This window comes from Tamandua tetradactyla, chromosome 7 (genome assembly GCF_023851605.1).
Source record: "Tamandua tetradactyla isolate mTamTet1 chromosome 7, mTamTet1.pri, whole genome shotgun sequence".
NCBI lineage: Eukaryota > Metazoa > Chordata > Mammalia > Pilosa > Myrmecophagidae > Tamandua > Tamandua tetradactyla.
The window spans coordinates 40,607,444-40,625,807 of record NC_135333.1 but is presented as its reverse complement, the minus strand read 5'-3'; the positions used below and the strand labels follow the sequence as shown (position 1 = coordinate 40,625,807).

At 52.6% G+C, this 18,364-nt stretch overlaps 1 protein-coding gene across 8 annotated transcripts in view; it reads right to left on the bottom strand.

Moving 5' to 3' along the window:
* The window catches only part of LOC143691130 (uncharacterized), a 56,710-nt gene that overhangs the window by 26,647 nt on the left and 11,699 nt on the right, over positions 1 to 18,364 (bottom strand). For 6 of the 8 annotated variants that reach the window (XR_013179355.1, XR_013179358.1, XR_013179356.1 and 3 more), the window contains exon 1: positions 3,169 to 11,508. The exons of 1 other annotated variant lie outside the window; for it this stretch is intronic. Coding sequence is in view for 1 of the 7 variants with exons in the window: in XM_077169172.1 (XP_077025287.1) it covers positions 3,169 to 3,944 (776 nt within the window). In the remaining 6 variants the exon portion in view is untranslated. Of the gene's footprint in view, positions 1 to 3,168; positions 11,509 to 11,555; positions 11,986 to 18,364 lie in introns of those variants that run through there. One more of the 8 variants, XR_013179361.1, reaches the window with a different exon arrangement.

Sequence of the window (18,364 nt, the reverse complement as noted above, 5' to 3'; positions counted from 1 at the left end):
AGCAGAGAGTGGACTCCCCCCCATTGCAGGCACGTCTCGCCAGTTCGGCACTCATCTTAGTATTCCCTAACAACGCAGCCATCGGGCACATCCCTGCAAATAAATCACTTCTACAAGTGGGATGCAGAGGCTTGCGTCGGTGGTGATCTCAGAGAAGCCAGCGCCTCCCCTGATCAGTGCCCCCCTCCCGGGCCACCAAGGCAGGGATGCTGAGCAGAGGAGAAGCAACCACAGAGCAGGAACCCAGAATTCAGAGAGAGAGAAACAACGTTTAAAACTAAGGAGGGGGAGTCAAAACCAACCCAAACCAAAGCAAACCCCGAGAACCGGTTACATCATAATACGAAAAAATTCACAAAATAAACAGTTACTATCATTTGCAAATTATCGTGGCTGTAAAACTGCTCTGCTTTCAGGTGTGTGTTGATATGAACCAATAAATCCTGCAGTTCGTTATCTCGGCAAGATAATTTTTTTTTCAAGTTTATAGCTACACTGTAGCTTACCTGGAATTCCCCTCCCCTACCCCAAAGCTCAGATTTAAATGTACTTTTATAATGTGAAAATATTTACCGTCTGATTTTTCAGAAAGGCCTCAAAACAATTTTACAGGTCAGTATTGAACAGCCAGAAAGTTAACAGTTTTCCCTCAGAGATTTAAGAGATAAAAATCAAGTCCCAAACTACACAATTTTGAATTATAGCTAGCATTGCCTTATTAGTGCCATAAAAGAAGATAGAGATTGGTAATTCATCAAAACATTGAAGGTTCTTTTACATTTGGAGTCTAAAGAAAAAAGGATGAAGAAGACCAAAAATTAAAATTAATGAAAGGGCCAGTTCCTCCTCTACCCATTTTTTCAGGGAAAAAGCAGCTCATTTAATAAGAGTGTTTTTATACACAAATGCAACTTGTTTATTTTGACCTCAGTTCTTCGAAATTGTTGATTCCACAATTGAAATATGCTGTGTGTTCCAACAAGTGCCAGCAGTTGTAATGACAGATCAGCCCATCTGTGCTGCGAGAATGTATAATTTCAGTCCATAGTGGAATTTATATAGAAACGATGATGTGGAAAGTACTTTGCGTGGTACTTTCTTTAAAAAAAAGAAAAACAACTGCTGAGAAGCACTGGCTACCACGGAGAATGCTGATATTTTGCTTGATTTTATTTTTTAAAGAACCTAAGAAATTGCATTGATCTTTTGAGGGATAAACTGTTATCCAAGTTTAAAAACTAAGTTGACCAGGTATATCCATCACAGCTATTTAAGGTTATACAGGAAAATATGTTATCCAAGCATGTGGTCTTAAAGGCATTCAATGAATATAACCTCAGTGGAAATATACTAATTTAGAGTTAAAATGCTCATATATGTAAAATAATAGATTTTTCTGCTACTTGCCATTATCTTGTACAAAAGAAAGATGAATCAATGCTAAGAAAATTTTACCATCATTCACTCCAGAGCTTAAGACGAAACGCTATCTGCCTCCATTCATTATACCCAAAATAAATAAGTAAACAAAAAAAGATGAGTGGGGAGCTATCAGAAGTCTAGATTCTTTAAAAATGATGAATGTCTCCTTTTCCCTGTTTCTCTCTTTAATCTAAATTCTTTTGCCTTTAAAATTTATTGCGCCCTGTTTTGTTTTGTTTTAATTACTTTTATTTCATCATCAGTGGTTTATTTGGTGCTTGCTAAATATTTGGGTGGGATGAACCCTCCAGCTTGCGGCTGTCATAATCGGGAAAATGTTTTCATTTTATGCCTGCTCTTCCAGGCTCGTCTCCGCGGGCCCCGAAGCCTCCGCTACCGCAGGATGTCTAATCTCTGAACAAAAGCGGCGCGGCCAGGACTCGTGCGAGCTGAGCCCAGCTTCAGTATTTGGTGGGGCCTCCACAGGCCGAGGCCCGCACAAACTGGGCCTTTTAATTAGGAAGACAAAGATTTATGGACGTGGGAATGTTCCTCTCTGTGCGACGTAGAACTTTCTAGGTCTGCTCTTCCATTTTCTATAAATCAAGGCCCCGGCTGTCCTCAGACGCGGGAACACCGGCCGCGGCCAGGGAGGGGGCTTTGTCCGCTGGCCCGAGGGCAGAGGTGGCCGCCACTGCACAGTGCAAAGCCCACCTTTCCAGGGAAAACGTCCAGCAATGTCGGAGGATCGGGGGCAAGAGAGGAAACGCGGGAGCTACCAAGGCTCATGGAGGGCACCAGTATGGGGAGGGTGGATCAGACACAAAGGCCCCCGAAGGCCTCCCTCCCCAGCAGGCCACCACATCTGGGGCCTGGAGGGGTCGGGATGCCTTCGGCCCACAGCTCACCAGAGGAACACCAGGACGGGGACTGGGGGCAGCCCCGGGCAGCCCCCAACCACCCCACAAACCCCCAAGGGTCTGCCTTGTGGATGGCACCCACGTGTGCCCCATGTGCACAGCACAGTGGGGTGGAAACCAGGCCTTAAATACGTGCCAAAACGACAAAGCTCCAGACCCCCGAAAGGTTTCTCCCCACACGGGGTGGAGAGCCAAAAACAATGATCTTTTTCTCAAAAAAATAAAATAAAACAAAAGGAAAGGGAGAGAGAACGGAATCCCTAGACTATGAGAACGGGAGCATGAAAGAGGACAGACAAAATAAAAGGGCCTCTGTTTCTGGACACTGCGCCCTCCCTTCGGTGCGGCTGGCCGTGAGAGACCGGACTCGTCCCCTACTTGCCCTTCTGCACTCTGGCGCCACCGAAAATTAAGATAATAATAAGGAAAATAATGAAACTCACCCCCAACCCCAACCCCCACCCCGACAAACCGAAGCAAGTAAGAAGGAGTGGGCCGGTCCTATTAATATCTCCTGAAACATTTGTTCAAATTATAATCGAACACGCAGCTCTTGTTTAATAATAAACATTCATTTTTATTGTGATTCATGAAGCCTATAGCTTTAGATCTCAACAAAATAAACGGGCTAGGCTTCTGCGTTTCCCCTGCAGTTTCTGGCAGGGCTCACTTAGCTAAGGATTGGGGGGCGGGGGCGGGGGTCTGAAATAGAATTTGAGTTTTGGAGAGCCAATGAGGAGGGAGGAAACCTAACTGGCACACACGAGCACAAGATGGCAGAGCCCTCGGCTGGCTCCAGAAAAGAGCAGGGAAAAAGGAGACTCACCGAGCCGGAGGCAGAGGACGCAGGAGCTTTCGCAAAAGCAAAGAAGCAGACGCAATGCCCAGGGCCCGGCTGGGCACAGGGGGCAGCGGGTGGTGGGGTACAGGTCCCGCCAGCTGGCTGGCAGCTGCAACCCATGTCCCCGGGCGCCAGCCCCTGTCTGCCGGGCCCCTCAGGCCTCCTGATGGCCGGCCACCCGTCGTCCACTGGTCCCTTGGTCCTGGCTGGCACGGCTTGGGCCTCAACACCCCGGCACCCAGGGGCAAGCCTGCCCAGAGGCCCCGCTGCCAGCCCGGGAGAACGAGGAAAATGCTACTTTTGTCTCCTGCTCTCCTCTGGCACTGGCTGCCCGGGGAGGAGGGGGCCGGGGCGGCCGCTGCGACTCGGCCCCGCCCACCGGGGATTTTTGAAAGATGCTCATGGGTGCCGGGAGGATGGCAGACGTGGCAGAGGCGGGTGGGCCGGGGCCCCCAAACCCACCACCGAAAAAGGAGGGGGTTGGCTGAGCGGGAGAGGAAGGGGAAGGGAGAGGCAGGGGCGTCTGACCGCTCGGTGGCCAGCCCGAGGAGGATGATGGGAGCGGCCGGGCCCGCCCTCCCTGAGGCCGGGTGGCGCGGCCCGGGCGCCATGTTGTAGAGGCTTGGCGGGCCTAGCCCTCTGGCTGCCCCCAGGGCTCGCGGCCGCACTGCTCCTGCACTGGGCTCTGTGGAAGGGAGGGCGCAGCCAGCACCCCGGCTGTGCCCGATGCCCAGGAGAGAGGTCGCCCCAAGGCGCCTCATGGGCAAGGCCGGGAGCCCCTACCCCAACTGCCCAGGGCCCTCAGAGCGCACCCCACTCTGCTGCCCTGGGGGCACGGGCAGCCGCCACATCCCCTCTCGCAGTCTCCATGCCTGCGTCCCCTGAGAACGGGGAGGGGGGCGACCACTCGGGGCCATGGGGGTGAGAGCGGGAGAAACTCACGCAGGGCCCGGGCACCATGCTGGTCACCAGTCCCTGCGCCGCAGGCGGGCACTGCGCTGAGGCCTGAGCAGGCCTGGTGAGACGGTCGGGTGGGTGAGGGGCCACAATCCTGGGCTCTGGCCAGCCCGCCGGGGTGGGTGGGACACTGCGTGCTGCCACTCCCCCCAACTGTTTTCCTTCTTCTACTTTGTAGGGGAAATAGCTCATATTTCCCATTTCCTTCCCGCCCACTCACACCCTCCCTCAAGAACCTGGCGGCCAGGACTGACTGACGCAGCCACCCCAAGGCCCGAATAAGGCCACAGACCGCCCTGACCCCTCAGTCTAGCCGGGCAGCGGGGGCGAAGATGGTCTTAGGAACCCACCCAGGTCACAGCCACAGGGATCAGGCCACCGGCCGGGGCTGGGAGGGGCCCCGTCACCTCCATGATCCTGCATCCAAATCAAGATGTCAGGCTGGCTCAGGGCAGCAGGGATGGCGCCTGGCCTTTGAACTTTGTGACCACATGAGGGAATGGAAGGATGAGACGAGAGAGCCCTCTGCGGCCTCAATGGGACCCTCCTGGAGGGTGCTGGGCAGGCCCACACCCATCTGAGTCCCCATCACAGCTAAGGGGTTCCTGGTTTGGGACGGAGGAAGGCTGGAAGCAGGATACTGGTGGCTCACACCATAGGTAGCTCCGACCTGCCAAAGCCCTGGCACCCACTGCCTCACTCCCACCCCAAGGCTGAGACAGCATGCACTGACGACAGCGACAGGGCACCAGGCTTCCCTGTCCAGCCATGGCCCTCTCAGAACCTCACAATCTTTCGCCACCATACAGAAAGGGTGGAATGTCCAAGTCAGGCAGGGGGCCTGGGGCCTGCAGGTGGGTGCCCCTATCTGGGAGGCCTAAGGGACACTGCTGAGCTCACTGCAGGTATCACGCCATGTCTGCTTGGCCAGACTGTATCCCCAGGTCTGGCTTTGGTCCTCTGAGGGACCAAAAGCTACAGTAGATGGCTGCCTGGCTGTCCTCGGAGTGGTGACCAAGGCCGGAGCTGGGTAACAGGCCCCCCAGGAAGCTGGGGGTGGTCAGGGGCCCAGGCCACCGGGTGAGGTAGTTACACCCCAGCCCGGAGCCTGGATCCATGGCCTACAGACGAATTCAGGCCTCCTGTCCACAGAGCTCCTGCTACAACTGCTCCAGCCTCTTGGCACAGGAGCTCTGGGCTGCCCGGATCACGCTTCATTTTAATACTTTACGCCTGCTCAGAGACGATCATGCCGAAAGCCAAAAAACGGGGGGAGGGGTAGGGAGAGCGAGCGAGCACGGAGTGGTGGGGGACGCGCCACTGGTCCTCACGCTCATGGCCACGTGACCACTCGCCAGCTGATGCCAGAGACAAAGCAGGTAGGATTCCGATGCCTGTGTCAGCCGGGAAGGCTGGGAATTCCATTCCAGGAGCACCTGGCACCACTGCCAATAGCCCAGTCTGGGAAGGGGGAGAGAGTCCCTGTTCTCCCCACACTGTGCCTGCCCCGCCAGCCGGCAACATGGGGGAAGCTGCTGAAAACTGGGTCGCCATTTTGGGGTACGCCCTGACCCAGGAGGGAAGGCCAAAGCTGGGGTCATGGCCACAGGGGGTTGGGGGTCCCCTTACGCTCTGCCTCCCATGTACACACAGTGGCCGCCATGTGGCCGCTGTGGTGCCTGGCTGGCCGTGCTGCCACACCGCTGCCACTGAAGCAGGAGCTGGCCAGTGTGGGGGGTTCAATGAGGGCAGGGGGGGCAGCTGGACTCTGACCAGAATCAGACTAGTCTCTGGGGGAATGTGCACGCTGTGAGGTTTACGCAGCATTGCTACAGGGTGGGGGACAGAACCCCACACCCCCACCAATCAGCCCTACACCTCCTGGCGAGGTCCCATCCGTGGATCCAGACACATCCAGGACACACGTGGGCACAGGCAAGCCTGGGTGCTGTGCCATCCACATACAACATCCCACAGCTCCCCTACACCGTTCAAGCATATAGAAAAAGCCAGGGCCCCAGTATAATCATTTTATTATAATTTAAAATGCAATTATAAAAGGCTGATTTGAATGTAAATCTCTCTCACACACACATGAAAGGGAATTCTAAATTTAAGAGCCCCAAATCAGCAGGTAAACGTTTCAGCTAAGGGTTCTTCCAATCATCAGAAATCCCAGAATCAAAGAAGCACATTTTACAGGAAAATGCCAGCCCTGGCCTGAGAAAATCACAGACATCTCTGGCGACATTCTTTCGCTGCTTTTTTTTTTTTAAAACCCAAGGGAAAATTCTATTGCATTTTAAAGAAATAATCATTTGGCCTTGTGAACCACGTACCTGTCAAGCACATGCTTTATAACCAAAACCACCAACCTTATTTTAAGGTAACAAGGCTGCCTCTGCTAGCCCCAGCTCAGCTCAGAAAATCTGAAAAGGAGACCCTGGGATGCATTGGGGTGCCCCAGGTAGTCCCTACACAGGTTTCCGAACACGACCAGAACCCGACTTGGACAAGAAGCCTCCATGTGCTACGCTCATCTTCTTCCTTTTGCCAATAAGACTACACTGGGTTTTAATTTTTGAGCCAAAACAAGGAAAAGTAAACCAAAATCTGCCTTTGGGGTTTTTTCTCCCTAATGTCACAAGATTTCTTTCTTTTCCATGTTTTCAATTTTATCAGTTCTACCCGCAGCCTCCGAGGCTACAGTGGACACCCCAGAAACTAGAGTTCTCGTCATAGCATTTTCAAGGGGCAGCTGGAGACAAGGTGAAACAGGCCACAGCCGAGTGATTCTGGCATTTTAAAAAAGCAAACCAAGATGCGATGGCCGTTTTCAACAAGAAAACCTCATTTTTGAAGCCAAACAGCGTCACTTGCCGATAGTCTTTTGGGACAGGTCCTCCACCTCCCCCCAGTTGTCCAGACTTAAGTGCACAGCCAGGGGACCAGGAGAAGGGCCACCACAGGCCGCGACCCTGGGCTCCAGCGATTCTCACTCCAAGCTGAGCAGAGACCCATCCCTACCCCCAGCCCCACCCCGAGTCTCCAACAAGCCCTGGCCTCCCTTCCTGGGGCACCCCACTGGCTGTGCTGAAGCTGGGACTTCAGCAGGGACCTGCGTGCCCCGAGAAACGTGTCCCCGGTAGATATCCACTGGGGTGGGGAAGGGAGGAAGGGCGGGCGGTGCGTGGCCAGGCATCGGTGTGAGATTCTGCCCACTCCCTTGCAGCAGAAAATATTTATCAAGTGCCGACTCTGTGCCAGCCTGTCACGAGTTACAGAAATGCTGTCTCTAGCCTAGGAGGCTGTGTGAGGCCCATGAGTGGCTCTGCCAAGTCAGCCCAGACGGCTGGTGGTAAGGATTTGGGGGAAGGTGAAAGACGCTGGAAACCCACAAACAGTGGCAAAAGCCGCCCTCTTGATGGCCTCCCCAACTCCTCTGAGGACAGACCCTTTTCTTCCAGGCCTTGTGCCTTTCCTTCCGTCTCGTGACCCAGCAAGTAGACAAAGGCCGGCCATGCCCGGCCGGAGGAGGCCCAAGCCGGCCTGCGGTCTGAACCACGGCTGCCGACAGCCCTTGCAGCCTTTAAAAGAAATTACAGAAAGGAAAGAAAATAAACTTCTGGAAGTTTAAACTCTGCCCCATGAAGGAAGCCAGAGGTCCTCACGGAAGTCCCCACCACCACCCCCCGGAATTGTGAGTCAGGGGATCTATTTTCTCTTCTAGAAACCTCTATCCCTGGCTAAGCATTCAGGGCCTGCCATACCCCGGACACTGGAGCTGGCCCTTCTCAGCGGACAGAACACTGGTCAGTCCCGAAGATAAATATTTCAGATAAAAGCTCCATTGTCACAGCTTGGAGACAACTGTTTCTTTTTCTTCCTCCTCAGCTCCATAACATCAGAAAATACGGCTGAGGCCATTTAGGGTGCTTTCTTGTCCCAAACAAGACTTGGTGAGAAAGGGCAATCTTGCTGGGTCTTCCCGAACAATCGGCTACGAGAGAAAATTCTCCCCAAGCGAGGATTCTCATAAATGTATGCAACGCATCAGGCCAAAGAACAACTGGCTCGTCAGAGTGGCGGAGAGACCCCACCCCGGCCAAATGCCATCCCCACTTCAGCCAGGACAAAAGCTGGCATGGCCACCCAGGAAGGGGCTGGGGGCTCAGGTCAGACCCCTGGACCAGCACTCAGGAATGTTCCCCGAAACCATGCCCACAAGGTTCTGACCCTGCCAGGGTGTCCTGGCCCTGGAAAGACGGAGGCCTCCCCACGTCCCCAGTGGGACCTTAGTCTCTGGTACCCAACATGAGCTACCAGACGCTCGCAGGCATCACGCTTGACAAGGTCCCCTTGGCAGGGCACACCCAGCACCCCTTGCACATTCATCCCATCAAACTTCCCTCTGCTACTCATTGTGTGGGTGGGGCACATGAACCCCCAGGTGTCCTCTCTGCTGATACCAAAACTGGGTTCTCTGTTTCTTAGAAGATCAGAAACATGGTAACAACTGCCAGTAAACTGTAACGGGGACGATTCGAACAGAGGCAGTCACTGGTCTCCCCACACATGCCAGGAGCATGCTTTGTGGAAATAATGCTGCTTGAATCCTCCCATCAGCCGTGCCATGTTCTTAGTCCCCCATTTTAGCACTCAGAGTACAGGCTTGGAGAGGGGACATAACTTGCCCAGGGCCACACAGTGAGCAAGGGGCAGAGGATGGAGTGGTGCCCTGACACCCCAATGCCATGCTGGCACCCGAGCCAGGACACCCCAGCTTGAGATTTCTGCAAGAGCCTCTCCCTTCTCCCCAGGCACACGAATGCACCCTCAGAGCTGGACGCTGCACATGAACACAAACGAAATGTGGTCCGAGAGCATCTGTCCCCTGCCCTAGAATGGCCTCCCTCTTCCCAGACACTGTACCTCACTGGAGGCACAAGTGGGCACCATCCATGGCACAGCACCGTGCTGCACTGTATCAACTGCACTGCCCGACCCTCCAGTCAGGTCTCATCTACACGCCGAGGTGGGATGGGCCATATGCCCGGCTACGGATGGGAGTCCGAGAAACGGGCATTCACAAAGAGTCGGGCCTGGCTGGGTATAAACCTCCTGTGCCAAAGTGAACATGCTGCTTGGTTCCAGGTGGCACCACCAGGCACAGAGAGCTGGTGGCCCATACCCACTCAGGTAGTATGCCCAAGACCCCAAGGAGGGGACATGCCCCAGTACCCTCTGAGGCCTGGGACCCCCTGCTGGGGCCCTCAGAGGGTTCTGGGGCTAGGTACCTCGAGGCTCGTGCTGCTTTAAAAAAAAAAAAAAAAATGCCAGGGCCCACTTCCCCCAGCCCACATCATAGTCTGCAAGACCCTGCCTGCCCCTTGACCACATTCATTATGTGAAATTCAGGATTAAAAAAAAGAGAGACAAGCTTCAGTTTCACTTTCTGGGCCTCCTCTTTTTTGTGTCCTCAAAAATAAATTCTGCCAGGATGGGACATCACATCACAGTAAGAAGCCCCTGGGGGAACCCTGATTATCTACTTGAATGGAGCTGGCCCCAAGGAGCAGGTCGAGGCCAGGTAGGGTCTCCAGCCCGGGGGTGGTTCCACCGTCAGCTTGGAGACCACAACCCACTTGCGGTCCCTGTGCAAGGGCACACTCAGGCTCTCTGGAGTTTTGACAAGCCACAGCTCTAGGCTAAGTGGCCCTGGGGACTGTTTCCTCCCTTTCTTGGACCTTCAAAACAAGCAGCGGAGGCCCCTTGTTTCGGGATCTGTTTGAACCCTGGAGGCTGCGTCACCCAGCCCCTCGGCACTGCATCGCTGGCCGCGTGTGAACTGGGGGGACACATCTCCAGCATTTTGCATGTAAGGCCCCGATGGAAATGGAGCTTCTTGTAATTCCTAATCTGGGCCCTGCCACACCAAGCAGCAGCTCCCAGTGGGTGCAGCACACCTCTGGTAGCTGTGTCCCCATTTCTGAGGTCACCCCTCAATGTCCCCCACCCAGGATTCGCATCTACTAAAAAAAAATTATAAACAAAAATTCAAAACCGGGGGCGGGTAAAACAGGCTGGCAAATACGAGACGGCGCAGGTTGGGTCTGTACAGACGGAAGCAAACTTTCAGCCTCTGGGCCACAGCTGGCCAGATCTGACCATCCTCTTGTTCCTCCGGGTTCCTCCGCGTGGAGAAGGGGGTACCGGGCATCCCAGAAAGAGGGCGGCGTGCGGCAGGCCTGAACAACTCTGACCTCAGTCCTTACTCACAGAATCCCAGAAACAGCCTCCAAGTGCAAGCTTACCACCCTGGGGTGTTATGGAAACCTCCCTCCTCACCCCATTATTCTGTGGCCAAAGCATGCCACGCGGTCATCCAGCCCACATCAATAAGGAAGGAGAGAGTGGAGAGGAAATTGCACCCCTGATATGATCCTATTAAAAGCAGGCTTAATCCCTCCCTCCCTCTCCCTCACTCCAGTTACCGGTTTCATTTTAACCCGGGAAAGACACATACACATACCAATATGCACTGTGAAACCCCAAAAAGCTAGAACCAATGAACTAAAATAAAACGAAGAGACTGCTGGCCTGCAGAGACCGCCTCGCTTTCAAAACCCAACTTCGAAGAAATTAATTTTAGCATTACCTTCAAACCCTGTAATTACGGGAAACGAACATTCCTTCACCCCTTTATTCCACAAACTCCCCAGAGCCGCTGGCCGGGCCTGTGTTTGAGCCACCTATAAAGGGGGATTTATTACAAAAAGTTAGGAGTGGTTTTTCGTTTTATGCCACCATAAACGACAGCTCCGACACAAGGGCCTCTCACTCATCCCTGCGGTCGTTCAACACCTGACCAGGGTGCCCCCAAATCAGCTCTCTCTGAATGCGGGACTGGCAGGGAAAAACAAGCAAAGCAGGTTTCCCAGGTGAACGAAAGGTTTACATTTTGCAAGAAAGGACTGCAGCTTCCAAACAGACTTCCAAACCCACCTAATCTAAAAACATGTTTGTTTGTTTCTTCTCTTCTACCCATTGTGTGTATGATGCCTACTAAAGCTGATTTCACGTGTTCCACAAGACTAGCTCATCGAAGGCCGCATACCTGAGGTGTGTCCCCCGCCCCCCACCCTCAAGTTCCAGGATTTTAATAAGGACCGTGGATCCTGGCAGGCTGGTGCGGTTTCAGGCTCAAGAGAAGCTTCTGGGCATTTGCAAAAGGCCTGTCCTACAGAAGAGGACTCATCTTAGAAATCCCTCCATTAATATTTAAATACTCACTAAGTGAGAAAGGCACTTACGCCTCGCCTTGAACCCGACCGTGACCTGGGGGCGCGCGGGTCGAAGGCGCTGCCCTTCCCAGAGGGGCGCGCACCGAGGCTGCCAGCGCCGCACCGACGTACCCCGGGCTGCACAGGGTCCGCCGGGGCCATCTGGCCCGAGTCCGGGGTTCAAATCGCCGACTTCTTCACGCGTCCGAACCGCAAAGAGCAAAACCTGGCGACTTCCCCGTAAGTCTTCGTGGGGCCAGCCGGCTGCGTGGATTACCGGCTGGCGGAGCGCACGGCCGGGTCCCCGTTTCCCCCGGCCGGCCGCCTCTGATGCTTTCCCCTCGGGGCTCCGGCTTCCCGCCGCTGACCGCGCGGAGCGTGCCCGCAGGAGCCTCCGCCGCTGCTCCTGCGTCCGGACAAATGCCGCTGCCGCCGCGCTGGACCTTTGTCCCGGACCAGGATGAAAACGAAAGCGCGCGGGGCCGGGACGCCCACGCCCTACCCGGGAGAGCCGGGAGAGTTCCTCCAAGTCCACGTGCCTCCCACGGCAGGCAGGCAGGCAGGCAGGCGAGCGGGTGGCAGGCGCCGGGCCCGAACTGGCAGCGCCGGGGCCGTCGGGCGGCGGGACGCGGGCGCGAGGCGGCGGCGGGGGCTCCGCACAGACGCGCCGCGCGCCCGGTGCATGCTAATGGCCGGCCGCCGCGCCATGAATTATTCAGCAGCAGCGCTGCCCGCGCGGCCCGCGCGGCGCTGAGGGCTGCCAGACCCGCGCGGCCCCCGCTGCCGCCATCGGAGCGGCGACTTCCCAAACTTTCCCCGATCGGCCCCGAGGACGCGGCCTCCGCGGCGCCGCCGTCCCCGCCCGAGCGCGCCGGCCGCGCTTCCCCCGTTGCCGCCTATTTTATGTCTTTTGTCTCGGAGTTGGCACCTGTCCCAGAGAGCGCGTTTCCCTGCCCACCCCTTCGCCGCCGGAGCGGGCGGGGGGCGGCCGAGGGAACCGGGGGTGGGGGTGGGGAGGGGACAGGGAGCGAGCACCGCAGGCCCCCGCCGTCACCGGGGCACCGCGCCGTGTCCGCGCGCTGGACACCCCCTTTCCGCGGGGAGGTCACGGCGGCGCCCGCGCCCGGAATACCAACAAGCCTCCCGCGGCCCCCGGCCGTGCCCGCCGCGGGAAGGACGCTAGGACCTCCCCCGGTACCCCCACCCCGCACCGCCGCGGCCCCCGCTCCCCGCCCCTCCCCCACCCCACCCCCAGTCCCAGGCCGACGCGCGCGGGCGGGCGGCTAGAACAGCGGATTCGCCGCCTGGGCCCCGCGCTTCGCCCCGCAGCCCCGCGTGCGCGCCCCCGCGGCAATGCCGCCCCGGGCGCTGCCCGCTCGGGGTGTCTGCGCCGCGGGAAACCACCGGCCAGGGCCGGGCCCGCGCGGCCTTGGGCTGGGGGCAGTCAGGGGCGACCTCCCTACCCGGCCTCGCCACCCTGGCACCGAGGCGCCCGCGTGGCCTCCGGAGCGCGCTCGGCGGCTGCGCTCCGAGGCGCCGGCTGCCATGATTGCGGGCGGCAGGGCGCGCGCTCGGGCCGGGCTCGGGGACCCTGGCGCACACCCGGCCGACCGACGGGCGCAGGGCGGCTCGCATCCTGGGGCCCGCTGCCCGGGACGCGCTGCGGACAGCGGCCAGGGTCGCCGGGCTCGGCCTCGCGGGAGGCCGGTGTGCGCCGCGGACTCTAGACGAGGCCCCGGGACAGGGCTCGGGGGCGACGCTGGCAGCGGGCTAACCCCCTTCCCCCGGGCAGGGCGCGCTCCAGGGCGACCCCGCGGCGGCTCCCGGGGCACCGCCGGTCCGGTGGGGCGGGGTGAGTGGGGCGCAAGGTGCCTGGTGGTGTGTGGGGGCCGTGCGGTGCCCGCAGAGGCGTGAGGAGGGCGGGGGCATGGTGCCCGGAGCCGCTGCCCAGCCCAGAGCTCGCGCTTTTCCTTCCCCGCGGAAACGACTTCCTGCCCGCCCGGCCCTGGGCGCAGGAGCGGCGGGGAGAAGTTCAAAGCCACAGCTCGGCTCTCTTAGAGCCCCACGGACGGCACTGCTGACCCAGGCCGCTAGGTTCCTTCCTGGCACCCTCCCGGGGGTCGGGACCCGCCCCGGCTCCGGGGTCCGGACACTCCCTTAGAATGCCGAGGAGGCCGCAGCGGCCTTGTCTGCCAAGGTGTCCCCATCGAGGGCGGGCTTGGGCCTCCAGCTCTAGGGGACGCAGACACTGGGTCATTACACACGTCTAGACCCCTTCCCCTGTCCCACAGGCCCGCGCTCGGAGCCCCATGGGCCTAACTGTCCCATCCCCACGTCTCTGAGTCTGTAACCCACGGCCCCCACCCCCGCCCCCAGCCAGCCTTGGCATTCTAACCCGTGTCCCTTGACGTCACATCTCGCCATTTCTGTCAACCAATTGAAACTTGCCCGTTGTCATAAAAATATATATTCTTTTTATGCCATTGGTAAATTCAAAAGTTCCTCGTGTGCCCTGCTTGCGAGGAAACTTCATTCCATATTGGACTGGACAAGGCTGGGCTGGAGCAGCTCTGCCAGGGCCTGACCGCCCACCGACCAGCTGCGAAGCTCCCTAGACCCCCATGGCAGACACACGGCTCGTGACCTTGGCCTTGAGCCATGCTGACACCCCCACATCACCCCCACCACCCCATATGACATACACACATTTCTGAGGAGGAAGAGAGGAAAAAACTTAGGATATATTAAGAAACCTTCCAAAATTGCTTCTTTCCTGGGCTTTGGGGGAGTAGGTGAAATCTAACTAAAGACTTTTCTTTCTAAGGATGTCTTTTTCCCTTTTTCTATCAGAAAACACCATTTTAGAAAATGGAGTAGAAATGTTTGCCAGTTCATCTTTTTCATGAAACCCTGACCAACTTTCACTTTGCACAGCTGCTGGCAGTGCAGAAAGGACCCAAGCAGGGGAATTTCACAGTGGGGGTGCGGTTTCACTGCCCAGAAAGAGGGTCCAGTATGCCCCCCTCCACCCCCCACTGCAAGAGCTGTGTCCCCCACCCCCAACCACCACCCGGGCTGGAAGCCCAGGAATTCCATGCGCCTCCTTCCTGGGAAAAGAACATGGATCTCTAGCAGCCTGAGGCTCAGGAATGCCGTTCCCACTTGCTAGCAATATGGCAGGGAAAGAAACCTTTCTTATCTAGCAGTGTCTTTTATAATTTTATTCACTATTAAAATGCCAAACCAAGCCTGGCAAGTGGAGTCTCAAGGACACAGTGTGTACCAGGCAGGCCCCTCTCAACCCCCTCCTCCTGCACCTACTGCCATTGTAATTTCCCCTTTACCATGTCTTTACTATTGTTTTAAAATAGCTTAAAAATATATATATTACAGACATCTTATGGTTTAGGGAATTTGGGAAGCCCAGAAAACAATACTGTAGTGATCACAGATATTTCAGCCTCACAAGCATTGTGCCCTTTTAATGCCAAATCTTGTTTTTCCAAAATAATAAACAAGCTCAGTAACAGGAATTCCGAAAATACATAGTTACTATTCTCACATAAAACAATTTCTAAGTGCAAACTCCAGAAACGCTACATAGCTTTGAGGTATGTTCACACATACATGCACACACACAATATATATATTGCATCCAATATATAAACTTATACTGTACCCAATAACCACACTATAATTAACTTATAATTACTTTCTTAGACACTATAAATATTATAACTAATGTGATATATTTGTGATTAAATGAGTGGATTAAAACATTGAACGTAAAAAGCCACAAAGAAAAAGAGATTATCTTCCATTATGCCACTTACAACTTTGGTTCCACTGGCACAAATACAAATTTGACAACTGTATCATTACTGAAAGCAAGTGACTAAATTCCAGGATATTAGCTTTGTAATTTTCACCTGAAGCCATTGTATAATCATACTGGCTTACTAACCTTTTTATTAGCCGATTTTTTTTCTCTGTCTCTCTCATGCAGTAATAAGTTAATTTAATGCTTTTTCTCCCTTCCAATTTTTATTTGGTAAAACAAGAAATTGGGTGGATCAGAACAATATTCGAGAACACAGGCTTTTTTTTATCCTCCCTGTACTTGGCAAGGATTTACACATAATTCAGTCGCAAATTCAGAAATCAAATTCTGCTCTATTCAGGGAAAATAATATCCCTCAGGTAGTTTCACAGGATATTATTCAGGTTGTGTATGTGTGTTTCCCTACCTGCTATCATATATTATCCAAACTAAATAATATTTTTAAAGTGTGCTCAGATTTTCAAGAGACATGGGAATGCCGTGCCTAATTTTTAGCAATATGGTAGGGGGAAAAAATCCTTCTTCCCCACCACAGTACTTTATAATTTTTGTCACTATTAAAATGTACTTTGTTAGATGGACATTGTGATGGACAAGTTTCTTGGAGGAAAAACTTCATCTGTGCCTTTGGGCCACAAGCACACTTAAAGTCAGATGTCTGAAAATAAGTCAGACCAGGATGTTTATAGTATTGGCCTTATACAGTGCTTTCTTTCTGATTTATCCCAAGATCTGCCTAATGGGAATGCAGCTGCCAGCTTCCTGCTCCACATTTCCAGCCCTGCTTTCCCTGCTCAGCCTTCAGCCCACTGTCTGGCTTCAAGAGGCCGAAGGGTGTTTCGGTTTAGTTTCCCTTTTCTCAACGTAGCAACATTTTGTAGTTTTCGAGTTTCGGTATCCCAGACATTAGAAGGACTTTGTAAACAGATGCATTTAACCTAATTAAAGCAAGTAGGATGTGTAGGAGTGACATTTTACATTTTCACTTGGGTGTTGAAGATTCAGTGTGCACACCCAGGAATAGTCATGTTTTTAAAGCTGGCCCAGTAAACTTGAGATCGCGAGTTCGTGGCCACTCCCGGGTAAGATGGCACTTCAGCCACTGCAGGCTGTGTGCCATTTTGAGGAACTACGAAGTACTTTGGGTACTAGGGATAAGGACAAGCCAAGCTTATGATTTTTTTTTCTTTTCTTTTTGCTTTTGTTGCAGGGTAATATTCAGGTTTGGGATTCCATTTGATATTCCTATTTCGTAATGACTTGCATTCCTACTTTATGGAACATTCATTTTCACTTTCAATTATTTATGCACAAAACTTACTAGCATCAATTTACCTTGAGCAAACATGTTTGTTTCATCTGTTTTTTCTTTACATAGAAAGAGTTGAGGAAGAGAGGGAAAAGAAGTTATTCAGTGAAAGATAATTAGGAGTTTATAGTGTCTCAGGCAAGGAGAGAAAATGTGAATAAACATTTACAGAAAGGTTTCTCTTTCTTTCCAGACATAATGAAACATTTTTCAAAAACTTTTGCTTTGGTACATTCGGTTTTATAACAAACTTAGTATTAATCTAAAAGCAATAGAAATGAAACTCTGGCTGTAGGACAAGGATATTTGAAGACAAAAGCGCTGGGGCAGGACACTTCATTGGCACCTCCTGTCCCCCCGAAAAAGCATACTGACAGCTCATTACTCTAGCTTCTTTCCTTTTTTTTTTTTTTAAAGATAAGAGACAGACTTAGGTCTGAGCACTGCAGCCGACATGTCCGACATGTCCGCGGCTCTAGTGGCCGAGGGGTGCTAACTTCACATCCGTGCAATCACATGTCTGATCAGACGCCTTTTGTAAGCAGCTGTTTTATCACCTTTAACATAGGTGGGAATTCTACACTTTCACTTTTTACTATGTGCTACCTGTATATGTATGTCAGAAAGAAGTGCCACAACCCTGCAAGTATTGTCAGAGTTAATTATTATTTCTCAAATAAAAGGAAAACATAAAATAATTAGAAGTCTACAATAAATGTGTTCAATAATATATGTGAATATACTATATGTTACTATACTGTATATATACTAGTAGGAAAAAATTTTCCTTGCCTGAGGAATTACAATGAACATTTTCCATTCCACAGTAGTAATAACAAAAATCAGAAAATGTGAATTAATAATGATAAAGCAATATTCTTGGTTATAGATGTATATCTCAAATGCCAGAGCTATACTCTTGGTTTTGGAATAAGAAGACAGTGTACAAACAAGATTTTAAAAAATCAGAACTACCTTTCAAAAGGGAGAACCGGTGCTGTTTTTTATTTTAACTACTCAATTCTGTGCTCTCTAAAATAGAATAATCATAAATTCGGAATTAAAATTTTTCTAAACAATTTATTGTGCCACTTGTTTTTTAATAGCAACTTAAGACATATTAGAATTTGGAGTTTAACAGTTTCTGTTAAAAATTACCAGTTTTTAGGAAAATGAAAGGATATCAGAAAATTTGAAAAGATTTCACTCACAAAATGACCAGGGAATGCTTTCTTTTCACAGTTGAAAAGCCTCAATTTATTTAAAGTATTTTTGCATCCTAGTCCTTTACTGGGACCTGAAATAGTCCTAATTTTAATGACCACATAAACTTTTTTTAATCAGATCAAAGCAGAATTAAGCTGTGTAGCTTTAAACTTTAAAAATTGCCACATGTTTATATTTTGGCACTATAGTTTTCAAATAATGCTGAAATACTAATGAAAGTCAGTTGAATTTTTTTTTCTTCCCCACAAATAAAACAAGAACTTTAGTACAATTTCTTAGCTATACAGTTCGGTGCACTAGGTGAATTGAAGCCCTGTAGAATTAAGAATTGGTCTGAAAAATAGAGAATCACCCTGATTTAAAACTCAGTTGGCCCACTGTTAAATTGCAAGGGGCAGCAGGATCTTTTTTTTTTTTTAATCAAGACTCACAGATCACGTCTTAAAAATGACTGCAACTAAACTTCAACTGCCTTCAGGATGGACACACGCTGAGTGTGGGATTATTTCAGTGGGAAATGTCATTTACTAGTGTCTGGAGTTTGACCACACTGATCTTATTTAT